This window comes from Struthio camelus, chromosome 7, assembly GCF_040807025.1.
Source record: "Struthio camelus isolate bStrCam1 chromosome 7, bStrCam1.hap1, whole genome shotgun sequence".
NCBI lineage: Eukaryota > Metazoa > Chordata > Aves > Struthioniformes > Struthionidae > Struthio > Struthio camelus.
The window spans coordinates 26968402-26988203 of record NC_090948.1 but is presented as its reverse complement, the minus strand read 5'-3'; the positions used below and the strand labels follow the sequence as shown (position 1 = coordinate 26988203).

General features: G+C 36.6%; 1 protein-coding gene across 8 annotated transcripts in view; it reads right to left on the bottom strand.

Annotated features, from left to right (window-relative positions):
* LRMDA (leucine rich melanocyte differentiation associated) overlaps positions 1-19802 on the bottom strand; it is a 692873-nt gene that overhangs the window by 92435 nt on the left and 580636 nt on the right. For 7 of the 8 annotated variants that reach the window (XM_068950500.1, XM_068950506.1, XM_068950505.1 and 4 more), the window contains one exon: positions 15109-15193. The exons of the other annotated variant lie outside the window; for it this stretch is intronic. In XM_068950500.1, the coding sequence (XP_068806601.1) occupies positions 15109-15193 (85 nt within the window). The remainder of the gene's footprint in view (positions 1-15108; positions 15194-19802) is intronic. 8 annotated transcript variants of the gene reach the window in all.

Sequence of the window (19802 nt, the reverse complement as noted above, 5' to 3'; positions counted from 1 at the left end):
CAGATTATTGCACTGAAAGTGCCCAGAGACACTCTGCATAAAAAATACCTCAGAAATGCAGACTGCTTTGTTAATCAGAATCTCTTCACTTTCTCTGGCTTGTTAGCCACAGAAGCTCTCCAAGCCTCTCCAAATACTGTTAGTTTTTCTCTTTTTTTCTCCCCTCCTTTTCTTTTTTAAGCATCAAGGCAACAACATATGAAAAAATGAACTTAAAGAACTTAAGTCAGTTATGCAACAGATATAGGAAAATGTAGGGAGAGGCTTTAAATAGGTTAGAGAAGGTTTTGCAATTGCTCAAAAACACACCCAAACTCATCAAATGCAGCCCTGTTCCTTCCCAGGTCATACAAGCAATCTATGGGATGGCAGTTCCTCCACCTTTATCATACTCATATGTAATTTCTTTCATGTTTATATGAGATAACATTCAATTCTACTTGTCTAAGCCTCTCACAGGGTTTTACAGTTACATGAGGGAAAAGGTAAAAATCATGAGCTGACTAATGAAATCTGTGAGAGAGAGCTTTTTTGTCTAAATATTGGAATGACTGTCAAGGAGACAAGCTCTGACCGTATTTCATCTTCAAATTATGATTGTCATTGTTCATAGACTAAAAGAAATTTGACAGCCATCCTAAGATTTAAGATTCATAAGTATCTTTTCAATGACATATTTCAGTGCATTTGATTACTGAAATTACAATATGATCTATTTCATGCTCACCCCCTCCTCCAATTTAAACATGTTATCTATCAAGCTATCCCTCATTATAGAGAAGATGAAGCTGATCAAGCTGTTCTTAGGCTTCTCCAAGTCATTTTCCAAATCAAGAGTCATGAAAAAATGAATACTGATGATGATCAATCAGAACGTTTAAACTTCTTTAGAAGGGGAACAAAGTTTGCATGAATCTTGGACAGAATTAAGCTGTGAGCATCCATTTATTCTGTTGCGACATAGAACTTAAAACAAGATCAATATTTCAATTAAGGACTTCTAGTACCTATCTCGCCACTACAGGAAATGTTTACACTTAAGAAATAGTAATTCTCCTTCTGAGTTACTCTCCTAATATTTTGTCAAGGAATTTTATGCTACTTGAGGGTGACATTTTTGGATGTGATACAGAACTGACATGTTGCCTAGCTGTGATGCTTAACAAACTGTGACCAGCTCAGATGACTGCATTTTACCTGTATGGGAAGGAATACTTAGGAGCCTTCCACACCGACCTAACTTTGCCCCCAAGGAGATTCAGTTTAGCAGTGAGCCATATAGCTATAACCCGCACAGACAGCGAAGGTCTACAGAGGTGAAGGTGCGTTCCTCACAAGTTTCTCACATTGTATAGACAATGACTAATATATAAAACATACTATGCATACACATATATAACGTTCCTCAGCCTCAAAGATTTTAAAGTGATAGTACACCTATTACTCAGTTATTGATTTGGAATGAAAAATGCAGCAATAACTCACTAGTGCATGACATCATAACCTCAACATATATACATCTATCTTATTCCCTTCACTCGCCAACATTTTGTTACCCTGCAAGTGGAGGCTTGGCTGAAAGTTTGAAAAGCCTCATCATATATCTATCCATATGCGCATGGCTAAAACACCTGCAGCTAGTTGCTTTAAAGCATAGAGATGCCTAGCATGTGTATGGATTTCCTCCCTATAATCTGTGCAAGTTTAACTACAGCCAGGGGGAGAAACCGCCTAGAGATTCCCTCTTGTACTAACAAACTTGCTTCCAACATAGTATTTCTAACCTATAGATCAGATAAATCATTCCCTAGGCTGACTGAAAAATCTTTTGTATTAAGCTTATGAAATTCGGGAATCTGCAAGAAACACAAATCAGATGTCCTTTCTACTAGGAAATAATAGAACATAATTTGAAAAATAAGACTTATCTCAAAATCTATAAATTACAGCAGTCCAAAATACCTGTAAACTGGTATTAAATAGCTTGCATTAGAACTTGAAAAAGAAAAAAAAAAGCCAAAACCCTGAAGAATAAACCAGTAACAAACCAAACCAAACAAAAATATAAGGTAATATGGAATGTTAGTTCTCACTATCTATATTTTATGTTTCTTGCTTTATATTTCATTCTTTGCTTCATTACTATACTTAGAAAATACTTATGATGAAAGCTAAAATGAGTTTGACCTTGACAGATCAAAATGATTAGACCTCACTGCTGCTCCTTTATTTATTTTAAAATATCTTCAGAAGAGGGAACCAGTTAAAATTCAGTGTTATCAGAAAAAATTCTGTTTGAATTTTAAATAACTCATACAATATAAAACAAAATGCTTATATGGATGTAGAAACTGGGTTCCTTACTGTCAAGACCTCAGTTTCTGAATCAGACACTGTATGCCCTCCCAAACTGTCAACATTGGATTGAAGGAGTGCACAACTTCTTAGCTAACTTAGAAATCGGCACTCTCCTAAATTTCCAAAGAACAGCTCTACATCTGGTCTCTCAAATGCACAAGAATAAATCCTGAACAACCTCCACAGCTTCACAGTAACAGCATTAATTCCTCACGTTTCTTGTCTGTGGCATTCTACCCCAGTCAAAAAAGAATGACAGAGAGAGACTTGACTCCCTGGTGAGATACTGTAGCATCTTTAGGGGTAAGCTGACAAAGAGTGATTTTTGAGAACAGTTACTGTAGTTTCATTATGGATTATCCTAAAAAAATTAATCTGTCATGAAAAATACTGTCTCTGTACAGGATGGAAGATTTAAGGTTACAAATGCATTTCCTGCTTGTGACCTCTTCTTACACATATCTACCACTTACTGCATTCCGAGCTATTGTATCAGTCTCAGCAAGCTGGTTTCTGTTCTCACTGATCGCAATCACCCCTAATACTCATTCAAGCCTTCTTTATACTGTGGAGAACATACCTGTACTTTGTATTTCCTTTCTATTTATTAACAAATCTGCAATTCATGTTTTAACTTCTCATATAATCATTTTCTGCCCAAATGGTTCCTGTACCACCAAATGAATGTCATTTACAAATCCTGCACTCCACTTCATTAATCCACTTCTTCTAGTCTCAACAGCCGCCTTCCCTAAAGACGACAGCAGACAGAAGCACACGAGGCCAGCAGAACACGAGAGCTTACAGAGACATAAACACTATTCCAAGCAGTATCTCCTCTACAGCATCTCTTGATGTGCTAATTCTGCTCATTTGTGGGATCACTGAATAAAAGCATTATACTCCTTTACTACAACTGAATTTTTGAGGAAAAACTGAATTTAGCAGACAGCTCCTCTTTCACTGTATTATTAAACTCCCCTTGGAAAAGGAACTACTTTTTATAATGACAGAGTGAAACAAAAGTGAAAAGAAAGCAGCGTGATAATTTAACAGCTAGGAGAGGGACTTCTTCAGCCATTCTCCACATTCTTACTGTCACTGCTATCTAGCATCAGATTACAGGGCAGAGGCAAACTTTACATCTCCTATTAGAGATTGAGTGGATGTCTACATATCTCCTTTTTGTCTTACTGCAATTTCCACCTGGTATTTCATTTCCCTGACGTATCAGATACTTTACATCAGTAATGGCTGGCATTAGACAGCACCAAATTGCTTCTGAATTATCTAATAGTTTATATTTAATATATTTATTGTAAAGTTGCTTTCTTTTTTTTTCCCCTCATGGAATTTATCGTTCACTGCCTTTAAGTAGAAGGAGACAATCTGCCAACTTCATAAATTAATTGAGCGGGTATATGAGGGCCTTTTTTTGTGGGTTTTTTTTTTTTTTGTGGGTATTGTTTGCTAACCTTTTTGCTTTAACATAGATTCAGGATCTCCCAGCAAGGCCCAAGTGATGGCTTCCACTGAACCCGGTACTTTTTCCTCATGGAAACAAAGATAACTGTTAAGACAGGCAGCATACATTCACAGTTCAGAAAATAAACAAACAAACAAGCTGGGTTGCTTCCTTCCTGCCAGGAAGAGGTAGAGATGGGTGGGTGTTATAAATAGACTTTTTCTAAGCACATCTCTGATTAAGTACAGTGCTGAGCTACTGCAGCTGCCACTGCTGCAGCAGCTGGTGGTGGTGGTGAGAAGCCTAACATAATGTGGGAAAATCCAGCAGCTTGACCTGGTGGCCCCATAAGTTTGTTACATGCATATTACAACTTCACTTATACGTGAACACTAATTTAGGTCTTCATTAATTGTGAGAAGTCATGTCTACTATTGAAAATGGTTTTGAAAGAGCTAAAACGCTCAGGCTGCGTTCTCTTTCCATCTCCCACCAGGAGCAGTATGTGACCCGACACTGCACACAAGTAAAAGACAACAGATTCGGAGACTGCAACTGTACTTAGTCTTTAAGTAGACATCGCAAGGGTTGCTTGTATCCTCCTCTGCACAGCATACCTGTAAAACGATGCTTATGCGCTAGCCTTACAGTTTTTCAGCCTACTGTGCTAAACATCATCACTACATTTGGTAGGCATTCTAACAGAACTGCAATACAAATCTGTTTCACTTGAGAAGTAAAGCCTACGGTTCCTTAGGTTTTATAACATAGTGCTTAGTACAAATTTGCTGAATTTTTCCAGTGTTTCACTATGTGATTTTAGGAGTCTGTTTTCCCCAGTGGCACGTAAGTACTAAAATTGCACTGCGTTGCATTTTGCTCTCAGTAGGTGGGAAAGTGCATACTCAATGGGTTATTTTCCATTCGTTATTTCAGTTTTATGCAGCCACAGGTGGGGGGTCTTTCAGGTGGTTGCTTGGGTTTACTAGGCACTCTAGAGTCATACACAAGCTTTCTTAAAAGGTCTTACAAAACACACCAATGTTGTCAATCATGCAGTAAAAGAATTTCATCCTATGTTAATACAAGTAATTTTCAAAATCTCTCAGACTCTAAAAGGCAACATAATAGATACCAACTAAAAAGGATCAACCATCCTCTGTTTGGTAAGGCACACAAAATAATTCCACTTGCTTAGACTTACTGTTTACCCCTTAGTCTCCTCCCCGCCTTCGCCCCAGGTGTGAGCTCTCTGCTCAGGGGCATATAAAACTAATGAAGGATGTCATGGTACTTCCTATCATTCACTTTTCTAGTAACGAGGCTACTAACAGACCCCAAAATATCACAAAAAAGAAAAACCGGGAAGTTGTCAACCTTTATTTAACATTTGCTTTCAGAGCTCTGAAAGGAACTTTGATCAGCAAACATATCATTAGATCATGAATACAGACATTCATATCCCACTAAATGTTGACAGCTTTCTCTCCTTGCATAAGAACATGCAGTGAAATATTACAAAGAAATCCCTTTCTTTCCTGAAGGCAAAATTAAAGAAAGAGACTTAACCCACAGCCTCCCAACACACCACACACACTGAACAAAGCAATGCAAAATGCATTGCATCTTTTTGGCTGTTCATGGGTTGGAAGAAATGTGCATGTTATAGCAAGATGTGTGCACCATAAAGAATCAACACTCAAGGGGATAAAATAGTTTATTGCTGTTATGCAGATGGCTGCCCTTCTGACTGTGCAGGAAATTTCTTCCTCCCCCACACCATCACCATCCCCTTTTTTTTATTCAATTTTAAAGTAGGCCTCTGCCTCTATTCACCATGTGGGAATTAGTACTTTGTTTCTAACAACATCCACCTCCCCTTCATTTAGCTCAGTAACACTAATCCTGGGACAGCCGGCAGAGGTCACTTAAGCATCCTATCCTATCCTGCTAAGAACCTACATCCTCAGAGAAATGCATCTCAAAACGGAAAGCCCAAATTATGTTAATCATAAACAATATGAAGAATCACGAACAAGATTCAGCTGCAGTAATACTTTGTGTATGCATGCCATTTTCTTTTCCGCAACAAAGATGGTCCAGGTATTTAGAAACTGAGGGATGCAAACTCCAGAATAAAACTCTAGGTATCCCACATCTTCAGAAGCCTACATTTGTGCATCCAAAATGGTAGCAACCCATTAGGTAAATTTGCTTTCATAAATAATAATCCTGTAGTGTAGAATACTGTATGCCCACAGGGTACCTGCATTTTGGAATAATTAGGATCATAGCAGGCAGTTTTGTCTACAAAAGCGTCAAGAATCACCTGAAATTTTTCTCAAAGAAACGCATAAAATGAAACAATAATATTTACAATTCATTATATTCTCTAATTTTCATGAGAAAACATCATCCTTCACATTTCCAGCCTTTGGCACACAGAATCTTAGCATGGTGCAAACATTTACTTTCTGTGGAATTAAAGCATATTCATATGACAGAATATTCAAAAGAGACATGTACTGTTAACAGACCTTTTGTTACCAATAGCGCAAACGTTTATTCTATCTATGTATTACAAAACAGTACAGGCTATACAGACTATAGCAACACGTGTCTACATATTATTAAAACCAGAGTAAATTCCAATTTAAACAAGGGTTACAATCTGTGCACTAAACACTCATTAATGGTTATGAATCAAAATAAAGCAGGGGGGAGCTTGCAGCAGGTGTGCGTATCTATGAATTTCAATACATTGTAAAACTGTCTGTAGCCAACAGCTTCATCATTTGGCCTTTCTGAGCTTGGAGACAGGCAATTTTTCATGATTTTACTATTTCTGGCCAAACAAAAAGTTTTTAATTAAATATACCACATGATTCCAGATGTTTGTTTATTTGTTCCAATGAGGCTGTAAAAATGCCTGAATGATAAAACTGGAGGACTCCTGCAAAAAAAACAGGCTAGGCTGGAGTGCTAACTAAACATGGGGAACTCTTGGGAGAATGCATGTGCGCTTTGACGCCTGTTCCTCTGGAAGAGCTGTAATCTCATGGCTCAAACCTGGATGACTCTGTTCTAAAAGGTTATTTATTATAAAGCCAAGTGGCTGATTCACTGGCCAATCTTTTTAAATTGCCAGTTGCACACTCACTGCAGTGTTAGCGCTCCTGCATACCTAAAGAAGATTTTAGATAGGCTTAATGCTTTTGGATCCTGAGTGTCCACTTACGAAGGCCAATGTTTTTTTGTTTTTCTGCCATTTTATAGTCACATTGCTCAGAGTTTGAGCATTCTCAGTTTCTTATTACAAGCATAACAAAATGAGCTATGTTGTGAAACATCAGACACTTTCTAGTCTCCACAAAAATCTGAAATTACAGTTTTTTCCTCATTGATCATGTTCACTCTGATGTGATACTCGTATGGGTGACTGAGGCCAGAACTGCTAGGTTAGTTTTGGCAAATATGGGGAAAGTCACAAAGAAAGTCTCAGAAATTATGGGAGTAATGGAAGAAATATAAAAAATTCTCAGAACTTCCAAGAATCAGATTAGGGAATATACACTGTGGAAACGTGAAACTAAATACCATCTGGAAAAAAAAAATCCGATAATTTTGAAGGGCTCCTTGTGTCTTACAGTCCTAATTCTCACTGGATTTAGAATTGGAATTGTGTACCCAACCATTTAGATTTCTAATAAAGTTTTAGTCTAAACTTGATTAGCCACTTAACTATTCTCTCGTCATCTTTACAGCCTTGCTGCAAAAAGAATCATCCGTTTATAACAGTCTAGGAAGTTTTCTTCCTAGAACTCCCTCCAGTCAGCTTGTGGTGAATCCACAGCCCCTGGATTCACTTTCAAATGAAGGAACACAGAAAATTTGTAAATCAAAAATATATTCTCATATGAAAAACAATCTTAACTTTTGTGAACATCAAGAAAGTCTTTGCACAAAACTGCAAGTTGCTTTATATATAATTCCCAACTTGTTCACCAACCCTAGTTTCACATGAGTGGTTGTTCTCACCATTGTAATACACAAGATAATACTACCTTTTTATGCTGAAGTTTTAATAATCTACAGTATTCTGATTCAAATCCAACATTCTTTCTAAGCACAGACAAGAAACTGTTGACCCTGCAAGTGGCCAGAACATGAATCCAATGACCCAAAAAATGTATTTCTTGAACCATATTAGTCAAGGTCAAACTCAAATCCAGCAACAATTTATTCCACATTTGGAAAAATAGCTCTACTGAGAAACATAGAGGCACTGGCAAAAGTTATCACTGCTGAGTAAGCAAGCTAAATCACTCCACAAAAGACCACTGCTATTGTGGTGGCTCTATTCCAGTAAACAAATAGATGAGGGCTCCAAAGAGGTACTTATGACCTTTTTGAGGTGACTTATGACTAAAAAGACCCTCTTTAACCTGTGCCAGATCTCTCAGTTCCTCATAATGGCAACATCTGTGAGTGCGTGTCACTTCATACAATGGGGACAGATGTCTAGCGCATTCAGACACGGGGCAAATATCAACGCATAGGGGATTCTGTTATCAGATGAAAGCAGTTCATGGCAATAAGCCTCTAGAAAGAAAATGTGCCTTCTAGCATTTTTTCCCCACATATAGTGTTTTATTGATCCCTTCTGCAGTGCACATATTCTTTTCCATCCCCCTCCAAAGCAAATACATCAGAAAAATTGAGGAGACAGTAAACTAGAGCGCAGCTAGGAAGGGAAAAAGATGAGCATTAGAAGTTAAAATTAGGTTAACCACTAAAGAAATAGTCGGGGGACCATACCTTTGGTCTTTCCTCAGAGTACAAGGTTTGACAGGTCTGTGCGTACAAGCCGTGCAGCAGCAGGGGCCTTCCTGCAGTGGCCTACTAGAAGGGCCAGGCCTGCCCCCAACAGCACCAGAAACAACTAGCTCAGAACAAAGAATTCTTTAAATACCGGTCATTGTCTTCTCACACCTCCAAACTGCAGGGACTTCAAGTTTGGATAGCACCATTGATAGATTTTCCCTTTGGAAGAGATGTAACCAACTTTAACCTCTTGTTACTAAGCGAGGAAAATCAAAGCTTTATTTATTTATTTATTTATTTATAACCAAGTCCCTCACATTGGCACTCATCTTTACCATTACTTTGCTTTCCAAGTTGCTCCAGTGTCCCTCTTATTTCCATTAATGTCTATTTTCCAAATTCAAAAAATAGTCAAAGCATTAGAATCAAATTTCTCATTTTGTACAGGCAAGCCAAATGAGATTTTTTTTTTTACCCAAAATGGACTAATTAGTTTATTATCCATCCACAGTGCCAAAAGAAAACGATTTTTACCCACTCCTCTTCGGTTAAGTCAGGAGAACAGCAAACTCACTGTTGGGACCTTTTCCCTAGAGGAAATGTCACAGCTTATTCTTGAGCATTCTTGTCCCTGGAAAATATGATTTTCTCTGTTCCATGCTACTGCAAACATTTTTTTTTCTAAAAGTCAGTAGTCTGAAGAGCAGAAGACACTGGCCTAAGAGGTGTACTGCCTTCCTCCGTACGGTATCACTCACCGCAACACGATGCAGCATGAAAACAGAAATAAGTTATTTTCAAATGACACCTAATGTAAACCAACAAATCAAATTTCTCACTATTCACAACATATACTTGATATAGAACTTCCATATATTTCATCTGTTTGCAAATCTCTTTTATCATCCTATTCTGGGTTATTAAATGATTTAAAACAACTATTTCCTATATAAACATATACCTTTTGTTAAAATGTATTTTAGGATTCCTCACATTAAATAAAAGACAAAATACTATCCACAGTTTTAGTATTATTCCTATTCTCTTTCTGGACAGCATAAAATAACCTGCTTTATGCAGATATACAGAAAAATCAATTTCTAAGAATAAAGCGCAGCTCACATTAAGGATACTAACTAATTATGATAAGTTGGTACATAAATTACTTTGTGACTTTCCTAACAATCAGTTTCAAACTCTAAATAAGCTCCTGGCTGGAAAAAACAATGAGTACCTAACAATGGAGAAGATTGTGACGACAACATAAACAAGATAATTATCTTTTGAGAAGCAAGTTTTTATGCAAACCGATTTCTTTTTCTTTTTATGCCTGTGACTTAAAGATAGCATGACTTTTGAGAGCGTCTGTATTTTGAACTGAAAGCCTTCAAAAATAAGGACTTCCTATATTAACATTTATTACGAAGCGTGCATCAGTTTTATAATTTTACTTCAAAAAGTTTAGAATAACATTTGAAAATTCTAGATCCAATCCTTGAAGGATCAATATATATGACTAGTCCCACATTAACTTAAGAATGCTTATTTCTAAAATCTGAGTAGGCTGGGGCTGAGCAAACTGAGGTAGAGAAGGTAAACCCTGCAGGAGAGAGGGGCTATCACACATCCCATCAGATACATTTCTCCTCCTGGTTCTCTAAAAATACCACCATTGTCCTTCAATATCACATTTTCAAAGCAACAGATCTCCTTTGACACCTATCGGACAGTAAATACTAGCACATCTGAATGGCCCAATGCTTACACTACATTCAAAAGTGTACCTCTCCCCTGGCCAAGCACACACCTCAGCTCCTACAAAGCTACTAGCTGGATTTTATATGGTATATCTGAAAATCAGTCAGGCTGCAGTCTGTACGGTCATTCCAGTCATTTCTGAAAAGTGCTACGCCAAATGCTCTGAGTAGAAGAGAGCTGCAGTAGAGTCATCACCAAAACCACCCGGTAGGTTATGGTTGGGAGCCACAACAGCAGCTTCGCGGCCCACCTGCTTCTGCTTGCCTTGGAGAGCTCTCCCTGCCAAAACAAGCCCGCGGCACTTCCCTTTCAGGGCTCCGAGAAACTGAGAGCACCAGGAACCTCTCTTTTCCTTTGTTCAGCTATGCTTTATAAAGTTACTTTCTGAGAGGCAACGGGAAACTTCAAAAATACTCCGCTGCTGGATTTCTGGGCCTTGCTTTTGAATGCAGCTTGTGTCTTTCCACCTCAGATTGGACAATTTCAGAAAACAAGAAAATCTGTTTCCAAGTTAAGGCTGTAAAAACTACTTATATTAGAAGTACAAACTTTATTTTTAATGGAACCTGCTGCTGCTTCCTTTTACCAGTAAGGTATCAGGCAGACTTACCATTGCTTGTTCCCAGAGGCAAGATAGCAAGAAAAGTATTTGTAAAATGTTATTGGAAGCCAAATAGCTTTGGCAGCAAATAGACTTTCAAGTAAACCAGGTAACAGACAATGTTATAAAATATCTATTTATACAGAGGATTTCCAGCACTTGTTTTACATGGGAAAAATAGATTTTCATGACATTCATGATTTAGTAATTCCGCTTCTCCTGAGATGGAATGATAAATAATTATTTTCCCCCTAAACTGGAAAACACTGTTCTTTTTAGAAAGCAATTTGCGTTTAAATGCTCACACCTAATAAAGGAATCTCCTTACCAAGGGTGCCATTATGAAAAAGGAACATTCAACCCACATGACTGGGAGGGGAGGGAACAACAGTAGCTTTTTTCCTGACACATCCATCAAGCAAACTATCCTTAAAATTACCATATTACAATTATAAAATTCCTCTTTCCATCAGTTTAAACTACATTCAGTACTTTAAAGCTCTATTTTAAGATTTTATATGTAACCAGGTAATAAACTGATTATAAGAAACAGAAGGGCACCAAGGCCACAGATACAAAAATCTAAAAATGACAAAAAAAAAAAATCTTTGGAGTAAGTCTCCAAAAAATATATATTCTACAACATTAATTTTGTGTATTGGGAGCATGGCCATTAAAAACAACAGTAAGCAGTTTTGATTTGTTTATATAATTTCTTAAAGTTAGATAGGGTTCAATAAGCAGAAAGAACAGTGTAGCCTGTTTTAATTTGTTTCATTAGCAAATTTGAAATTTAGCATAATACAAACTATGGAATTTAGAAAAAAAATGAAGCCTGTTTTATGTGTGGAGAGTCTTTTATTAAAATGATTTCTTTTATCTGAGTAAAAGAACTGTTAACCTTATCACACAAGTAACTCACTGATATCTAAAATCATATGAAATCGAATATGAAATACTGGTTTAACATAGCCCAAGCGAAGACCTTTAGGAGTTTGAAATTGTGGTTTTGGAATCAAAACAAAAATAAAGCTAGGTAAAAAATTAATACTTAGGAAGAACTGTCTAATGAGATACTAAATAGATATCATAAAGGACCAAGTCATATTGCTATCAGGTGCCTAAAACATACAAGGCCAAAACATTTATTGCTAAGAAACATGAACAGCAGGACTGCGTAAACATTTAACTAGAAAATAAGTAGTTTCTGGGAAAATAAACTTTCCCAAGATGGGGAAAATTTTTCTAAAGAATAGAAATGCACATCCCATATTTACTGCTCTCCTTAGGTACCTATCCACTCAAAGCATTGTAGCACTTGATGTAATATTTACAGCAATTATTCTGTCTTTCAACTCTGAGGCAACACTGACATGCAACATTTCTGTGGGCTTTGGAAGTGAGAGAGGGATTTATAAAACTGAAGATAGTCTGTACAAAACATGTAGTCAACCCCAAAAGACCAGATCCTATCTGAAAATAACATACTGCATATATGAGTTTAGAAAGCTGTAAAATGCACAGTGCAACACATGCAGAACTATATGTTTTTGTTCCCCTTCCCCCAAAAATCATAGCTAAATATAGTGAAAAATGTCCAAGTAACTCTACCCATCAAACACATTCAGCTTCCTCCTGCTCCTCCTCCTAATCCCAAAGAATCAATTTACAGCTGCACTAAACTGTTTGCCAGAGTTTCAAGTTCTGGTAAACAAGTTCCTCCAGGGACAAATAAGAGCACTCACAAAGTTATAGCATTCTCCTTTTCACTTTGGGCTGAAAACTGCCAATATTTACATATGCAACAGCTGATTCAATCATTTCAATACAACACTGAAAGCATTCAGTGAAGAAAAAAAATTGAGATATTCAGAACCTAAAATAGCATGTTTAAGTATTTCATTCTTTTCTTGGAGATTTTTCTATCGATTCCAATTAATTTTTATGGGTTTGTGAACTTGGAGATTTTTCTTTGTATAAAAGAAGTTGATTGAGTGAATAAACCCCGCCAGCAGGTTGTTCCAAGCTTTATTCACAACACCTGGAATTCTGGAAAGATTTCTTAATTATTTCCCTGTGAATAAATACATATTACTTATTGCAGCATATTAACAATGACTGTTTTAGGGTCAATTTTACCTCTTTTTGGATGACACTCTTTCCCATTCACTTATATATAAACTGCTTAATCATCAAGGAAAATTTCAGCATATGTTTAGCATGCAAAGCAGAATATTTCTGGGAAGAGTAAAGATAGAAAGAATGAAGAAGTATACGAACAGCTAAGGGTAAAAAGTCAATAATTTGGGGAGTATCATTTTCCCTTTTCACAGTAAGAGAGCAGACACCCTCAAATCCTAGCAAAGACAGTGGGACTTAGGATATTGCAAGAGCCAGCTCTAAATGAACATCCATATGGGCACATGTGCGTAATGGCACGTAGAGCCACAGAATTGCTTCCTAGCAAGAGAAGTAAATCTGCATTTCAGACACATGATTTCTGATGCCTATGGCTACTGATATCTCTCTGGTAAAGTCAGATTCCAAAGTCAGCCATGAAGCCACACCGCTAATTCATCCTCACCTAAATAAATAAATTTGAAGATACCTAGCAGCTGACTTTTCTTTTTTTGTATGTATTTTTATAGAATTTAGGTGTTTACAACGTTCTATCACTCTACTTGCTTTTCATCTCAGACCTTAGCTATTTAATCAATCACCAGAACTCCAATCACAAAGCAAATATGCTTACCTGGAAACTGAAGCCACAACGCATACTTTGGGAATTTAAGGTTGGGGGTGAGAAACACAGGGCTGTGCTTGGGGCTATATGTTGGGTAGGGGGGGAGGATTCTAATCTCTGAACAGAGGTATATGCTCAAATCCAAGATTTTGGTTCTGTCCTTTCTCTTTAAAAACTACCAGTTACTACATCACCTCAATGTCAGAATATAACGCACTCTAGCATTCCAAGGACATCTGATTTCCACTACAGCACACCAATTTGCACTGTGACTAGGATGTAGCTTGACACTTATCTGAGCCATAGCACAACAATAGTGATAAAGGCTGCAAGCAATGAAAGTAAAAATTGTCTTCCTCATCCTTTCCTGTATGCATCGCAGATCCTTATTAAGTTGCGTTATCTCCCTGGTTCTTGCAATAGGTCTCAAGTAGTAAGGCATTCTACCTCAGTCTTCCATAACGTTATGGTATCTGAATATACACTAAGATAACTTTGAAACCAAGTTACCACAAGTTCATAAATATAAGTTTGATGTCGATTCAGGTATCCTATACAAAACCTGTCTCTACACAAATGATTTACACGGTATCAATTTGGAAAACAGTTGAAATAGCAAAACCCCAAGGAATCAAACGTGCAACATGGCAAACACAAGACTACTGCTGCTGTGCTTTCAAGCCAAAGAGTGCCACAAGCTTTATAATATTTCTCCCTTTTGGAACAAAGGTGAAAGGGCTTGGAATGCTCCCTTTACAACTGCTCCAGTTTTCCACCTGCTTCCTGAACTTTGTGCTCCACAGGTATGCAGAAGGAATTCAAGAATTTGCCCAAGGTGCTTTTTAAGTTCTAAGGATTGGTGCAAAAGGAAATTGAATACTGATCCCCCTTTAATGTTGAAAAATAGAGAAAAATCCCTTTTTATTGCAATGAAAATGTGTTAACATTCAAAATTATAGCCCTAAATTGTTAAATTGCAAAAAGCTCTCTCTTTACAAACATTAGAAAGTTTACAAATTCTCTCAGAATTACCAGTGCTGCATGTAATCATCTGCTTAGCAATATTTAAGTACTTTAATCTCTACACTTTTCTCACACACACACACACACACACACAAAATATCACTGAACGTTATTATCCACAGATTTATTTGCTTTCCCAGTAGACTACCCTTAAATCCTATTTAATATGAGTTAAAAATCTGTAGTCTTGACAGGTATGGTTTTCTCATCTAGTGCTTGAAAGGCACAGTGTTCTCTGCAAAGTGCCAATGCAGCAATAACTAATAGAGAGAGGAGTCCTTACAGCAAAGCTTACTACCTTGCAGCCGTTCACAGCAATAAAAGGTTAGTTTATACCTCTGTGATTGGTGAGGTCCCTGGATCCCAAAGGCAGAGGTGTATAGTGCATCTCTGGAGAGATGGAGGCAGCATCACCAGAGGCCTGTGTGATAAAACAAATATTATCAATGCTGTGAGTGAAAGTCAATGACTAAGCAAAGAGGATGCACCAGTAAGGTTAGTTGTATGATGTGGTTACAGATATACAGAGTCATCAGTCATGGAAGAATATTGAAAGAAAATGAGTTTTATTTGTTTTTGTTAAGGTTGCCCTGCAATCCCTCAAAAGAAGTTTTGTACTCATAAAGAGTCCACATAATGGTATTAGGATACGGTCATACAGCCGTCATAGTCATACAGCTCACAGCTTTGAAAATGACCCATCTTACCAGGAAATCTTTGAGCAATGTTAAAAACGCTCCTCTTGCTGAAGCAGATTTAATATTTACCTGAAGGAAGGCTATGAGTTAGCAGGCAAAAAAGGAAATGGAAAATAGAAAGCTGGGATGCTTGGTAGCTGAGAAAGTTACCATGCTTGCCTTTGAAAGTAAAAAATAGATTTTACTCTTCCACTGTCCTCCAGGCTAAATGAAAGGCTTTCCCCAAAATTATAATGCCTCTAATGTAAAAAAGTAGAAAAATATATACATTTGCTAATAGTAAAGCATTAAAAACGCACACAAGAAGTCTAAGGCGTTCAGGAAGCAAGCAGTAAGAAGCCTTGCTCAGAACCCTTAACAGCAAAAGGTTACAAGAGAAAAGAGGAAATCTAAAGCGTTCCTTGTAAAAAAGAAAAATGTCCAGATCCTATGATTCTGCTTTAAAAAGAATAGGCTGTGGAGCTTAATTCCGCATCAAACTATACTTCATCCAGTTGAAAAAGGTTTTGTCTGAGGGGAAAAAGCAATATAAAGCCACAACAAGTGCTGCTTACCATCTTGCTTTTTAATTATAGAGTAACAATGTTGCATTGTTTGAAGGAGATATTAAAACAAAGGATCTTCCTGGTGAATATTTATCATCATCTCAATATTTTAAGAATTTATTTTAGATTAGATGGACTGATATCATGATACTGACACATTCAGCTTCAGGCACTGAGTTTGCAGAGTGTTTACAAACTACCCACTGCAATACACAAAACAAAGTTTTTTTTTTTTTTTTTAAGAGAAGACTCAAAGGATAGTGTTCACTTCAAGAATCTGAAACTACCTATCCTATTGGGAAAAAAAAAGTTAAAAGATAATTTCTAACAGAAAAGATGAAGCAAATAAAGAGAGGAAATACAAAAGTTAAATTATTTCTTGAATCCAGTGATGATTTATTAAAGAGAGTTTGGAGAAAATAAGTGCTATCTTCTACTGCAAGCTGTACCTAATGATACGCTGGATCACATGCGGCAAAAGTCAAAGCAATCCAACTCAATCTCACTTCTTTCTTTTGTAATTAATCATATCCTCAAGATATATACTTTTTTTCACTAAAATGAAATCAAAATCAGATTTACGAAGATTGGCTACAATATAGCCTTTAACTGTAAAAAATAGGGCTATAATGTTTTGGAGAAGAAAAGGTTTAAATATTAAATCAAATTTAATTATCAGACTAACCCTGTGAATAATACGCAGTTAGAAATCCACAATAAGGAAAAGTAGTTATGGTAATATGTTGTTAAAGGCTGTAACTTACCTACAAGCCTTTCCTTTATGATAGCTATTGGACTCTTACATGATAAAATATTAAAATTTTAAAAGGTAAGTGACTCAATGGATTAGTATTACTAATCTTATGCTTTTGGAGATCAGCTTTCAGTTTTCAGTTTCTGTGTCTGGTCATATTTTTAGTCTGCTTCCGGTCTCCAGCAAAAATCAGGGAAAACACATCATACAACAAAATAGGTATCTTAATACAGACAGATTTGCTGAAATAGCTACAGATCAGATCTGAGAAAATGTAGAAAATCCTGCCTCCACTGTCTCGCCAGTGATTACAAAGCCTCCTTTTCACAGTAAGGCAAGCTACAGACATGGGTCTTTCAGTTGAGGTCAATAACCCTTTGATTTTGGTGAATCCTAACACGGTCCATTCTATTCTGGGCTAGGAAGTACTGGAGGTCTTCCCTCTGACGGCCAATATGAGCTGAGGGCTTCTAACATCTCAGAGGATTAGATAGGTACCCCATAGCAATGTGATATCTGAAATAAATGCCAAATATCAAGGAAAGGTATCTATTCACAACTGTCTGTTTTCTGTTTTGGCCTGGAAGTTCTGGATATGACAAGAGAAAAATGTCACTATTTAACATAAGACTTCGTTCGTTTAAGTCACTCCAAAACCTGGAGGAAGAGGTGGTCTCATACTGTGCATTCTAGATGTTATCTGTTTTTTCAAGTGTACTTAGTTGGGACTCTGATAATAGTGAAGGTTTCTCTTTGGTTCTTTTAATCTCAATTTAGACTGTTGACAGCTTGATGATAGCTTTTCCTAAAATTACTGGAAGAGACTTTGCCTTTTCAGCAAATACCACTGAGTGAGCAAAATTCAAGAGCTTCTAAAGAGGATATTGGAGTGAAGGGGCAATTTAGCTTTATTTCCAATTTTAGGAAAAGCAAGAAAAAGAGGTTTGTTTATTGATGTTTTGCTGCTGTTTTATGTACAGTATATAATTCCCTGTCAAATATAGAACAGTTTTCATTACCTTTCTGCTAAGCATTCAGTTACAGCAGCTTTAATTCTACGGAAAATCATCTAGCGTTAGGACTGCTTTGCACAAACACTGGCTGGAATTCTGAATCAAGTTTTCAAGTAAGCCTGCACACCTGCAGAAAGAAGACAGTTTGTTTTCCCTACTGCTTCCGTTTCTTGACCCTAAGATATTTTCCAAAGGGATTTGTATAGACTGTATTGTTCTTAATACTTACAAGAATATTTTGACAGTGATAATAGCACAGACATACCAAGGATTGATGACATTTGCATCAGAAGTCCTAGCTGCAGTGGAAAGTAATTACAAATAGTTCTGAGGAAAGCTAGATTAAATAGGAAGTATCTTCAAGTTTCATAGGAACAGATCACCAAATAGCTCAGTAAGAAAATTATAACATCAGTATTATTACAGAAGCTTGTTTTCTTGCAAGGATTACAGTCACCCAAATTTTGCAGTATATACAATGCAAATACTCAAAAAAGGTAGTAGTATCTTCAGTAGTCATGCACATAGCCAAACATTTTGCTAAACTGGTGTCCCTATCTCTGACTTGAGATTAACCGATGAGTTTTGTCTGAGTTAAAATTGTTGTATTTGATCTTAAATAGATAGCCTGCCAGACTTTCAAACCATGTTCCTCAAAATTACACATACTGTAGAAGCTGAAGCAGGAAAGAAAGCTCTAACTAAAAAACAAAATGTTCCCATAACTTTGAGTAATTTTAATTAAAGCAGTGGTATTGTTTAAGAAATTTTACTTTCTGTTCAAGAGTGAGATGTTGCTTGATATTAGGCTATATTGGTTAGGTTTGATACTAGACTATGTTGACTACAATGGAATATCATTAACACCTGTTAATAATTGATATTTTTGTGTCACATAGCCTGTATTTGAATCCTTGTCTTTCTCTACTTCCTCTCTTTCAGTATTTACCCTTGATGTCCTAGAGACCATCCCTGTATCTGTTGCGTGCCATATATTCCCTATATAGATCAGTAACTGTAGTAGTCACTAACATATTATAGTTGACAAATTTTGTAAGACAGGAAGAACAGTATACTGTTTTCTCAGTATAAATCTGAGAAAATAGTTAAACACCTCAAAAGACAAAAATTCTGAAATGAATCACAATTATTTAGCTCATGTTGATTTCTTACGCCAAACGTGGTCATCCTTAAAATCAGATGCTGTAAACAATGGACAAAAGTTGGAAATGCTGCTCTATAACTTCACTAGCATGTTCTTGTTTTTAGAAATAATGAAGTGAGGGGAAATCTATGGCTCATGGAAAAAGGGGGAGTTGATACACATTTTGCTATAGTAATAAAGTCATCAGTATCTCTTTACAGATACATAGGAAAAAGATTACTGAGCTCTAGAACACACACATATACAAGGTGATAAACCTTAACAAAAACGTAACCTACCTTAACAAATATGTAACCTATATGCCACTGACATTTACCCAGGCACATGTAAGAAAAATACATACTCAGCAAAGATTTAGGCAAATGATATAATATGATAAGCAATATTGGAACTAATAGTTACTACTAATAAAACAGAGAGGAAAAAACCCAAAATAATTAAGAATATGCTATTTAATATGGAATTCAAGAGATAGACTGAAGTTCCTCTTGTATATCTGTCACTTTAGAAACATTTTAAGCATTTGGGATTTCTCCTTTGCAATATGTTTCTTCTCTAGTACTAGACTGCCTCACATCTCCAGAATTTCAGAGTATGATTCATGTTCTTCAGGGGACTGATGAAGAAACAAATTTCTTGGGGACAGCCTGATATTCATTTTATAAGTCTGATCCACATTTATCAAGAATGCTTGTGTTCTGTGACATTGTTCTTTATTTTCATTCATCATAGTTTTAACACCTGTCAAAGTCATCCAGTAAGATCACAGAGAAGTGACCTTAGCTATTTGAAAGCTCATTGTTTTTCATTTGATGAATTTACATTGAAAATAAAAATCGAAAATAATATTGTGAC